The sequence below is a fragment of the Alligator sinensis genome, unplaced genomic scaffold (genome assembly GCF_000455745.1).
Source record: "Alligator sinensis unplaced genomic scaffold, ASM45574v1 scaffold579_1, whole genome shotgun sequence".
In the NCBI taxonomy this organism is placed as follows: domain Eukaryota; kingdom Metazoa; phylum Chordata; order Crocodylia; family Alligatoridae; genus Alligator; species Alligator sinensis.
The window spans coordinates 497,619-509,919 of NW_005842023.1; the positions used below are offsets into that span (position 1 = coordinate 497,619).

The window sequence follows — 12,301 nt, forward strand, 5'->3', positions numbered from 1 at the left end:
TTGCCTGACTTCCTTTTTTCTGAAGAAAGTTGAGTACTGGTAGATATAGGCTAGGGACAGAAATTATGCATAAACCGGTATAAGTGATCAGAAACCATTTCTGATTTGTAACACAACAGAAGTTTAGTGCACATAAACCAATTTCAGAAAGGTCAAAAACAGTTTAAGATAAACCTGGATGAATGTAGTATCACACTTAGCTTATTTAGGTTAAATCGATTTATTGAACTTCTGTCTTAGATCCCCTCCAGATTCAAGTAAACTCATAGTCCCCCAGTATCCCAGGATGCTTTGCAGGGTGGGTGGTCTAACCTTGACCCAAACTGCTCCAGCCGAGCAGGGAGGTGTGCTGTAGCACACTCCAGCTTCTGGCCTGAGCCACTGCAGGCATGTGGCTGCATTTCTGGATTTAAAAATGAATGTCTGTTCACTTGCTTATCTGTTCAATCTACGCAGCTTAGATTAACCCGTGAAGATTGAATCATTTTTTTTGTCTGACAATGCCAATTCATTGAAACTTAAACTTTTCTGTCAAAACTGGCATGTTACCCTTTTTCTGAATCAGGCTAAACTGTCAGCTTCCAAAACATCTGGTGGCCATAAGTTCCACACTTTAATGACACACTGTGTGAAAAAAACTTCCTTTTGTTAGTTTGAAACTTACTACATACTAGTTTCATTTTGTGAGCCCTAGTTCTTGCATTGTGAGAGAGTAAATAATGAATCCCTATTTACTTTCTCTTTGGCATTTAGTATATTGTAAACCTTTATCATGTCCCCCCTCAAGTGTCTCCTTTCTGAACTGAGTAGGCCTTGCCTCTTTAGTCTCTCCTCATATGGAAGCCCTTCCATACTGTTAATCATCCTTGTTGCCCTTTTCGGTCCCTTCTCCAAAGCATCCTCCGCCATAAGGAGTTCATCAGTTTGATACTGGAGGAGATCTCTGGGACTGTGGAGTAAGAACTGCCAGAGGCAGCACTAGAGAAAGGAGAGGACATGGACTCCCAGGAAGGTGGAAGCTAGAAGCTTGTGACCTCTGGCATCAGGCAGAAATCTTCATCTCCACCTGCAGCAGTTCATCTGGAGACTAGATATGGAGCCCTAGCAACAGAGGATGAGGAGCACGTTCCACTGGTGGAGGAGGACAGGCCAGACCTCCCCAAGGTGGGAAGGATCGAGACAACCACCACCAAGAAGAAGCGACAGGTAGTGGTGGTTGGAGATGCCCTTCTGCAGGGGACGGAGGGATCCATCTGCCAACCTGACCTGTTGTCTCAGGAAGCCTGCTGCTTGCCCGGAGCCCAGCTACAAGATGTTGTGGAGGGATTAACAAGACTCATCTGGCCCTCTGACTACTACTCCATACTGCTTATCCATGTGGGCACCAGTGATACTGCCAGGGGAGTCCCTGAGCAGATCAAAAGTGACTACAGGGCTCTGGGTGCAAGGGTGAAGGGGACAGGGGCTTAGGTGGTGTTCTCTTTAAGCCTTCTGGTCAATGGACGGGCCCGGGCAGGAGCGAGTGCATCCTGAAGATCAATGCCTGACTGCACAGGTGGTGTTGCCAGCAGGTGTTTGGCTTCTTTGACCGTAGGATGATGTTCCAAGAAGAAGGATTGCTGGGAAGAGATGGCACCCACATTACAAAGAGAGGGAAGAGCATCTCCACAGACAGGCTCACTAACCTAGTGAGGAGGGCTTTCAACTAGGTTCGCCAGGGGATGGAGACCAAAGCCCAGAGGTAAGTGAGGAAGTGGGTGACCTGGAGGAAGAGCAAGCATGAGGGGCAACAGGGAAGGTGTTTTCATTCTTCCTGAGAAATCAGGGCAATCCTCTAGTTATCTTAGGTGCCTGTACAGAGCCTGGGAAATAAGCAGGAAGAATTGGAAGTTCTTCACAGTCATGGAACTATGGCGTGATTGGAATAACAGAGACTTGGCGGGATATCTCGCATGACTGGAGCACTGTCATGGATTGGTACAAACTGTTCATGAAGTACAGGCAGGGGAGAAGAGGAGGAGAAGTTACACTTTGGAAAAGAGCCATATGATTGCTCAGAGCTCCTGTATGAAACTGGAGAAAGGCCTGTTGAGAGTCTCTAGGTTAGGGTCAGAGGGGAGAGCAACAAGGGTGATGTTGTGGTGGGGGTCTGCTATAGACCACCAGACCAGGAGGAAGTGGTGGATGAGGCTTTCTTCAAACAGCTAGATGAAGTTTCCTGATCACAGGCCCTGGTTCTCATGGGGAACTTCAATCACCCTGACATCTGCTGGGAGGGCAATATAGCAGTGTGCAGGCAATCCAAGAAGTTTTGGGAGAGTGTTGGGGACAACTTCCTGGTGCAAGTGCTGGAGCAGCCAACTAGGGGCCATGCTCTTCCTGATCTTCTGCTCACAAACTGGGAAGGATTAGTGGGGAATGTACTTGTAGATGGCAACTTGGGTAGCAGTGACCATGAGATGATTCGGTTCAGGATGCTGAAGAAAGGAAGGATGGAGAGCAGCAAAGTAAGGACTCTGGCCTTCAGAAAAGCAGGCTTCAAGCTCACTTAGGGAGCTCATGGGCAGAATCCCCTGGGAAGCCAGTCTGGTAGGGAGACGAGTCCAGGAGAGATGGCTATACTTTAAAGAAGCCTTACTGAGAGTGCAGGAACAAACCATCCTGATGTGCAGGAAAGCTAACAAGTATGGCAGAAGACCAGCTTGGCTTAGCAGGGAACTCTTCAGTAAACTGAATCCTAAAAAGGAAGCTTATAAGTGGAAACTTGGACAAACAACTAGGGATGAGTATGAGTATTGCTTGGGCATGCAGGGATGAATCCAGGAAGCCCAAAAGCACAATTGGAGTTGTATCTAGCAAGGGACTTGAAGGGTAACAAGAAGGGTTTCTACAAGTATGTCAGTAACAAGGGGAAGATCAGGGAAAGTGTGGGTCCCTTACTGAATGGGGGAGGCAGCCTAGTGCCAGAAGATGCAGAAAAAGCTGAAGTACTCAGCTCAATGCCTTTTTCACCTCTGTTCACAGGCAAAGTCAGCTCCCAGACTGCTGCACCTGGCAGCACAGTTTGTGGAGGAGGTGAGTAGCTAACAGTGGTGAAAGACAGGCTAGGAAGTATTTAGAAAAACTGGACACATCCAAGTCCACGGGGCCAGATGGGTGCTGAGGGAGTTGGCTGATGTGATTACAGAGCCACTGGCCATTATCTTTGAAAATTCATGGCTATCAGGAGATGACCTGGATGATTGCAGAAGGGCAAACACAGTGCCCATATTTAAGAAAGGGAAAAAGAAGGATCCAGGGAACTACAGACCAGTCAGCTTCACCTCAGTCCATGGAAAAATCATGGAATTCCTCAAGGAATTAATTTCTAAGCACATGGAGGAGAAGGTGATTAGGAACAGTCAATATGGATTAACTAAGGGCAAGTCATGCCTGACCAACCTGATTGCCTTCTATGAGATGACTGGCTCTGTGGATATGAGGAGAGCAGTGGATGTGATGTACCTTGATTTTAGCAAGGCTTTTGATATGATCTCTCAACGTTTTCACAGGCAAGCTAAGGAAGTACAGGCTGGATGAATGGGCTGTAAAGTAGATAGAAAACTGGCTGGCTCATCAGGCACAGAGGGTAGTAATCAATGGCTCGATGTCTAGTTGGCAGCTGGTATCAAGTAGAGTGCCCCAGGGGTAGGTCCTGGGGCTGGTTTTGTTCAATATATTAATCAACGACCTGGAAGATGGCATAGAGTACACCTTCAGCGAGTCCACTACAGAAAGGATGCAGATAAATTGGAGAGAGTCCAGCGGAGAGCAATGAAAACAGTGAGGGGGCTGGGGCACATGACTTATGAGGAGAGGCTGAGGGAACTGGGCTTATTTAGTCTACAGAAGAGAAGACTGAGAGGGGATTTAATAGCAGCCTTTAACTATCTGAAGGGGGTTTGAAAGAGGATGGGGCTAGGCTGTTCTCAGTAGTGGTGACAGATGACAGAACAAGGAGCAACAGTCTCAAGTTATTAATCCCTAACATTTTGTTTGCCTTTTTGATGACTGCTGAGCACTGAGCTGATGTTTTTAGCAAGCTGTTCAGTAGGACTCCCAGATCTCTTTCTTGTACAGTGCCAACTAATGTTGAGCCCATCATAGTATATGTATAGCTTGGGTTATTTTTACCCATATGCATCACTTGACTCTTATCTACATTGAATTTCATCTGCCATTTAGTTGCCCATTCACATAGCCGTGCAACATCCTTCTATAGTTACTCGCAGTCTGCCTTGGTCTTTATCACTTTGAACTGAATTGAATTCAGTGTAACTAACCAGAAAAGCAGAGGACAAGGTAGATTTGCACTTTATAGACTAACCAAACTTCCCCCCTCCCTCTTCTCCCCCTGATCTCTCTTGCTCTTTCCCCTCCCTCCTTTGTCTTTTGTATTCTGATTTCTCTCTCCTTCTACTCTGCTTTCTGCAGGTCCTTTCATGGTATCTGATGAAGGGAGCTACAACTCATGAGAGCTTGTGCTATGTGTGTATGTATACGTGTATGTGTATATACAGACATGCAGCCTTTCTTTGGGAAACATTTTTTGGATCTTGAATGGAATTTCTGGGCAGAGAGAGACACTTAGGTTCAAGTCTTTGCTCCAATGAGGATTTGAGTATTTATACAAAGTGGAACAGGTTCAAAAAGAGAGACTGAGGGAGTCTCACCCCCAAATAGCTAGTAGCCTGGTGGTTAGGGCACTGGCTTTGGATGGGGATACAGGAGAGCAGATGATTCTGTTTTACCTCCCAACTGAGTCCCTTAACCACTCAGTTACTGGCATGCTCATGTGTGTATTGTCTGTTGTTTCTTTACTCCAGCAGTGTCTTGCTGTCATCCCAATGTGGAATGGGGAAGTTGTGGTGGGGAAAACCATTCCCCAGCCAGTTCTCCCTGCCAGCCTTCCATTTAAGAAGATTGTGAAGGATTTTCAGTGTCTTGAATCTTCAGCATGTAGGCTCAATCTTGCGGACCTTTTACAGAAAAATCCACATTCATGCAAGTGGTTCCATTGGAGTCCAAGAACGTGTATAAAGTTTCTCTATAACCCTATTTTATTCTAGTGACAACCAAATAAAGAATGTGTGCAGGCAGACAGCTAGAACCACTAGTCTCTTTTCAGACCCTGTGGGTGGAGCTGTCCTTAGGAGACAGGGGGGTGGGGCAGATAGGGGATGAAAAATAAGGCAAAATAGTGGGCCACTAGGCAAATATAAAGACCTAGCCAATGAGGCCATATCTGTCTGTCTGGCTGTTTATCAAGTTAATCTAACTGCTGTTGAGACAATCTATATTTAGTTTTACTTGAAGGAATGTTGACAGCTTTAAAAAGTCACACCCTTGCCTGGGAACTTTGTGTGTACAAGAGTTACAAATGACACCTTCAGATAAATAAGAATGAGTGACAGAGAATGAGGAAAAATATTTCTTTAAACTGCCTTTTCAGTTTGTTGGTATGGCACAATCCAAAGCCCTTTTTGGGTTTATATATAGTCTTGTATGTGGGTCTTCACGTAGCCATAAGGAGATCAAGGAAAATTTGATTACACAGTCACCAACCTTGTTGAAGTGCTCAAGAGCAGGGTTTTACCTCAACTATTTTTACACTAGAAAAAAGTGTTTTGTTTTAAACATTCAAAGAGTGTCAGCCTGCTGGATGCTTTCTCTGAAGCAGCCTTTAGGCCAGGGTGGGCAATTATTTCAGCTGGCGGGCCACTTAATAAGTTTTGGTGAGCTGTCAAGGGCTGCACACACAAAATCTTTAAGAAGATATCATTTTAACAAATTATAGATAAAAAAATTGTATACTAAAAATAAAACATCTATTATAATATTTATTTATTTTTTTAATATTCCTGATTTGTTTTTTTGAGTAGTGTATGGAAAGGTTATTGCATAACAGCTCAAAATGAACTCTTATATACTGTGTGTGTGAAGGGGGGGTGGGATGGATATGGGAGTGTGTGGAGGGTGGGTGTGGGGGCTTCCCATGTGCTAGGCCCCAGGAGCCAGCTGGGGGTGGGGAGGAGGAGGAAGGGAGGGGGAGGCAGGGGGGGTGTGCAGCAGAGCTCACCTGGGCAGTGTGGTGCAGCTGTGGTTGGCTCCACCTCCTCTGCCATGGCTCCGTGGCTATCCCCGCAGTGCTCCACCTGGAGCCAAGCCCTGCCCGCTCCCACCCGGGGTAGCCCATATCATGCTTCTGCTCACACCCACTCTGGGCCTCCCAGACAGCACTGCCCTAGCCCTGGCTAGTGCACACAGCTCCCAGTGGGGCTGCTACCACAGCCACCTGGTTAATGCTTGCTCGGCTCCCCCTGCCTCCAGCAACTCCTCCTCCTCTGCTCCCTGCCCCTGCTGTGCCACTCCAGGCAGCAAATTACATGGAGAAGCCGCGAGGACACGTGCCAGACACCAGTTGACCAACCAGGCAGGGGGGAAGCTACAGCTGGGTGGCTCCTGCCCCAGTGTGCAGGGCTCCAGCTTCAGCTCCCAGTTGCCTTCTACCCACTTGGCCCCACTGTGTGATGAGCAGCCACGTGTGGGTGCCCAAGTGGGTAGAAGGCAGTTAGGAGCCGGAGTCCTGCATGCTGGGGCAGGAGCTTCCCAACTGCAGCTTCTCCCCATCTTGGCCAGGCATCTGCTGCCCAACACGTGTCCCCATGGCTGCTTTCACATCCCTAAGCTATCTGCTGCCCAGGGTAGTGCAGCAGGAGGAGGAGGAGCCATTGGAGGCAGAGGGAGTCAAGCACTACCTGGGTGGCTTCAGCCTCAACAAGAGCAGCCCTGCTGGGAACTTGTAAGCACTGGCCAGGGTTTTTGGTGGGCACAGGCAGGAGCACAGCCTGGTCAGGAGCTCAGTGTGGGCTGTGCTGTGCAGGAGCAGGCAGAGCTTGGCCCCATGCACATACAGTCATTGTTGGGTGCTGCACATGGGCCAGATCCAATTAGTTTGTAGGCTGGATCTAGCCCGCAAGCCATATTTTGTCTACCTCTGCTTTAGGACTCCTTCCAAGTCTATTAGACTCTTGGATAATGTCTCAAGTACTGTGGTGGACCCTGTATTTTGAGCCACTCAGCTAGAGACAAAGCACTGCAATGTGCTCTACTGGATGTGGGGAAAGCCTTTTTTCTGCAACAATAACCTTCATGGCAGTATGATAACAGTAATGATGGATGATTATGATGATTCAAGTGGCAAGAGCCCTGTCTTGCAGCCTGACTTTTTTAAGAATGTGATATTGAAACATCTTCCTTTGAGAGGGCCATCTTCTACCATGGACTTTATGTTCAGAGCAATGAGAGACTACTTTTGAAGCAGTTTGTGTAGCTTCTGCTTGATTCTTTTCTCTTCTGTAGGTTTTCCCTCCCATACTCTTTTCATTAAAAATCAAAGGAGGATGGAGCTGATTTATCCTTCTCAGAAGAAAAACAAGCACTTGATCAACATCCTTCCCTTTGTCCCAAGATAGGAATTTCCTGTATTGAAGTTAGAGCAGCTACTTTCAGATTATGGTTCACAATCAAGTTGGGTTAAAAGCCATGTATCAACTGCACATTATAACTGATGTCCTAACATGCACTTTTGAGTGAACTAAACTTGTCAGCTCTAGGTAGATGTTCAGATCTGTGATTTATATTTTCATCCTTAGTTGTAACTTGTTGATCTTTTTTCTAGGACTTATCACAATAAAAGAGTCCCATGAGATAGAAGCCAGGCTTAATGAAGTGGAGAAGCTTCTGAAGACTATTATAAATATGCCATGGAAAGTAAGTATGCCAAGTGCCATACTCTCATGAGCTTTAGATCCTGATTTCTTCACATAGATTGAAAGCTGGGTGGCTTTTGGAGCAGTAGCAGAAGCAGGAGCTGGTCAAGGCCCTGCACAGTGTCATCTCTACCTCCTTCACTGTCTCTTGCTTTTCCTACTGCATTATTTCTGCCTCTACTATCACACAGCCCTTTAGTGTCCCTCTCTTATTCATCCCTTCGCACATCTCCATCCTTTGCCTTGGGTACCAAACTGCCACCCTCAATCCATTTGATTAGACTCCTCCTCACAATTTCTTCTTTGAAGCCTGACACAACTAATTCACTTAAGGAATGTTCTTTTTCTCCCTGTCTTTCTGTACACTTACACATATGTTTAATATGTCTGGGATGGTATACATATAAATAAGCAGGCTGAATAAGCATGTGTCTGAGATGGTATACGAATAACACATCTTGCATTCTTGAAGGGGGTTGAACTAGATGATCCACAAGGCCTCTCTGAGCTCTAGAATTCGGTCTGACCTGTGCAGTTTGTTGAATTGAGGGTATGACTTTGCCTTTGCATTCACATGAGAAGATCCTAAATTACTTTAGTGGAGCTTAGTGTGGGCACAAATGTCCCCATGTGTGTTTTCAGCTTTCCCTTCCCCCACCCCTCACCTTGGGGCAGGTCATAGACTTATTTGAGCAAGAGTGACCCTGTATTTTCCTCTGTTTATTGTTCCAGGTATACAAAGGACACTCGTTAAATTATAACAAAATGAGTAAAAATGTGTACCCTTGCCCCTCTTGCTTCCTTTTAATTGTAGCAGGACTTAGTCCCTTTTTTTGTAATTGCATAGGTCACTTCATCTCTCTGTCCCCTTGGGTGTCCATTTGCAAAAAGGTTATAGCACCATTTGCTTATCTGGCAGGCTATCGGGAGATACACTTAATGTTTCCAAAACACCTTGAGGTGTTTCAGAAGGGATATTTAAAAGATCATGAAAAGACCATGATTCCTGAATTTCAGCCACAGACATAGGAGTTAGGAGACATGGGATGTGTTCTTGGCCACAATAGAGATTTTGTTCTATGAATGGACAGGTTTTCTAACATGAGCAACTATAATGGGGATACAAATATTTTGCACAGAGAAATAATTAATTATTTTTAAGGTGCTTTCATTCCTCAAATGGAACATGCTATAGAAATGCCAAAGTATCTTTTATTGACTTAATACTTTTAGCGCAATGAATCGAGGGCCAGGCAATTCATCAAGGGCTAGACAAAGTCTGACTATATGCCAGTTACAGTAATTCTGCTTGTCAATTGTATTGCTATATAAAGGTCTGGGATGCTGAAATAAAGTGTGTAGTCACTTCCTCATGTCAAGACAGAGTACTTACCAAGAAAGCTCACTTATATGAAGGCTGGTTGCATGAAAATAAACAAACTCCCACTTGAAAGAAAAAGCACATGACCAATTGGTGACTATTGAGACCATCAACCACTTCGAATGGATTTCACATCCATAGATCATGGGCCTGCCTTGCTGCTTGTATATATCAAGATGAGCTCTTTTGAACTCAGTGGAGTTGTACTAATTTGTGAGCAATGTAAAAGGCGTTTCAAATTGCACCAACATTTGGCAAGATGAAGTGACTTATCTAGGGTTATCCAGCAGACCAGTGGCAGGTCCAGAAAGAAAACCCAGGTTTTCTGATTGTTTTATTGAATATTATATAAAACACCTAGAAAGTTGCTGATGGGCAAGTACCAAAACAATAAGCAATAAGTAATAACTTATTAAACTAAACCTGAGAGTAAGTGGCATTCCCACTGTAGTCCCTGCGAGTTCCATCTACTCAGCTTTTCTCAAGACATGGTTCAGTAACTGATGGCAGCAGGAACAGGATAAATAAAAGAAATGATTAGCCTGGGAATTCACTTTTTAAACATAATTTTTCCCCTTTGATAGATTCTTTTTTTCCTCTTTTTCAGTATTCTAGATCAGAAGTCGTCCTTACCTTCTTCGAAAGATCTCCTTTAGATCAAGTGTTGAAAAATGACAGTGTCCATAAAATTCAGCCAAGCTTTCAAAGTCCAGTTAAAATATCAGGTAAGAAAGAACGGTTGAATAAAATAGTTTTGTACCCTTGCTTTGCACTGTATAGAATATCTTGGTGGAGGGCAGAACATAGTACATATGGTAGACGTGTGGACACGGGCAAAATATCTCCTTTAGGCCTTTTGCGAATTTTACTTCGTTAGCTGCTTGGCATTCTTTAGCCATTCCTTGAGAAGTCTTTACCCTTGTGGTGCACATACAGTTGCATCATCCTAGAAGATCTTTGGTATGAGAAACATAATAATATATTACTTCTGTAAGATGTACAAAGTTATTAAAAATAAACTGGTTACATTTTATACTAAGGGCATATTTATAAATATTTGATAAAAGATTAATAAATTAATAGTAACTATGATAAACACCTGAGCAGTATGTCTTACAGTTCATTTTAATGTCATTGGTAGATTTGTGAAAATGATTATAAATGGTGAAGTCACTTGTTAATTGATCAGTTATCATACAGTATATGAATCCTTTATAAAACTATTTATCAAGATACCATTCAAGAAAAGCAGGATTGATGCATTTAACAGCAAAGCCACCTGCTTAAATAATGCTAAGTATATACACAGCAGGGGGAAGGTCTACACTTCTGTCTCTGCAGTTCAGGTAGTATGTTGGAGATAGCTTTTAACTACCTAGCTCCTGTAATATTGGGACTGGGAATGTGGCTGTGGCAGCTGACAAAAATCTGCCACAGAAGCTGGTTAAATATTCAAGTTGGTAGCCTGCACAGAGCTCCTTATTCCTGGAGTAACATTACCTGCAGTACCCAAAATAGCTAGTTTAAAACTACCTTGTGTATGCCAAAGTGAGCTGCTGCCACAGCATGGACTGCAGTGCAGGTGCACCAATTTTTTCATCAGCATGTGTGCTGCATCTCCACTTATCTCATAAAGTATCATGTGAGGAGAGTATGACTAATAGTCCTAATCCACCTTACCCAGGGTATGTGTCAAGAAGTGGTGGGTACCTTAATTAATCTAAACTACAGAAAGTCCTTATGATGAGAACCACTGTGTACCTATTTCGATAAGAGTTGTAGATGGATGTACCCAGGAAGTGTGAATGCAAATGCAGGGAATTAGTCATTAGTTCTTTATATGATACAGCTTGTACAGTCGAAAGATATTTACCTACTTTATGGACATACAGACTAAGCTGCAATTAAGTAGAACTGGTAGGATTTTTTAAAGGAATTTTTTCCACTTGGAAAATTCATACTCATAAGTGTATCTAAGCCTGATCTAATGGCAAGGATATACACTTATACATAATTTCTCTGCAAGTTAATTAGGAACTATACATAATGTTCTGTGCATAGTTTTACATTGGTCACCCATTTCAGTGCCTGACATGCTACACTGTCTGTCATCTTTCTTTACTTTTAAATTCTGTTTGATCTCTGAAAGTGCATATTCAGTCAGGCCTCTTGTGGAGTAAGTTCTCAAACATTGTACTGTAAAGGGAAGTCTGCTTGAAATTAATGTACTGCATCCGATGCTTACGTGGGTCTAAGCCAAGTATGACTTCCTTGAAACTGTGTTGGCTGACAGCTGATGAATCATTGTTTTTGTAGAACTTGGGGTTTATTTTGCTGCGAGAAGGAAATAATAGTTTAACTTAACAATCTCTTGCTCAGTGTGTGCCTGTAAGCACATGGCATGGTGGGAACAGGAAACAGATGGAATATGCCCACTATGTGGTAGGTGGAGCAGCAGTAGTTTGCAGCAATAAGGGCATGCCTATACTGTTGTCACTGCTGGGACCTCAGCATAGCATAGATGTACCCTAACTAGCTTTAGACTAGTTGTCTCCAGTACTGTAGCAGTCTAGATCTGCATGGGCTTAATTTCTGAGCATTTACCCAGCATCTCAGATGAGGTTTGCAGCCAGCATGAAGCTCACTCAGTGTGACTGCAGCCAAGCAGCTACTAATATCAGTTGTAGCAAGTTTAAAGTTAGCGAAGATTTTAGGTATCTCTACGCAAGCTGTAGCCACAGTGGTGATTGCAGTATAGACCTGCCCTGAGTGCAGGGGTGGATCCAGAGGGGGTGTGATGGTGCAGTTGCACGCCCATTTGGCTGTTGCATGTGTGTTCCAGAATGGGGTCGAATCTGCCCAGAGCTCCTGCTTTTATGCAGCTCTGGAACCCAGGGGGTAAGCACTGCTGGTGCCACTGCCACTATCTAGTTCCATCCTTTCCCCTGCTGCTAAATTGAGCAAGAAGGGAAGGGAGAGGAAGAGCAAATGGTAGCAGCCTTCACACCCTTAGCTCCATTGCCACATGAAAGCAGGGACTATGATCAGACCCTACCCCAGTCAGCTGGTGAGCTCAGAGATCACTGCTTATGTGAAGCCCCAGCAGGAA

The 12,301-nt window shown here is 44.3% G+C and overlaps 1 protein-coding gene across 1 annotated transcript in view; it reads left to right on the plus strand.

Moving 5' to 3' along the window:
• The first annotated feature begins 1,701 nt into the window (after positions 1-1,701).
• The window catches only part of PXDC1 (PX domain containing 1), a 22,066-nt gene continuing 11,466 nt past the window's right edge, over positions 1,702-12,301 (plus strand). Inside the window, exons 1-3 of the mRNA XM_025202404.1 lie at positions 1,702-1,741; positions 7,721-7,812; positions 9,800-9,917. Of these exons, the coding sequence (XP_025058189.1) occupies positions 7,801-7,812; positions 9,800-9,917 (130 nt within the window). The 5' untranslated portion in view covers positions 1,702-1,741; positions 7,721-7,800. The remainder of the gene's footprint in view (positions 1,742-7,720; positions 7,813-9,799; positions 9,918-12,301) is intronic.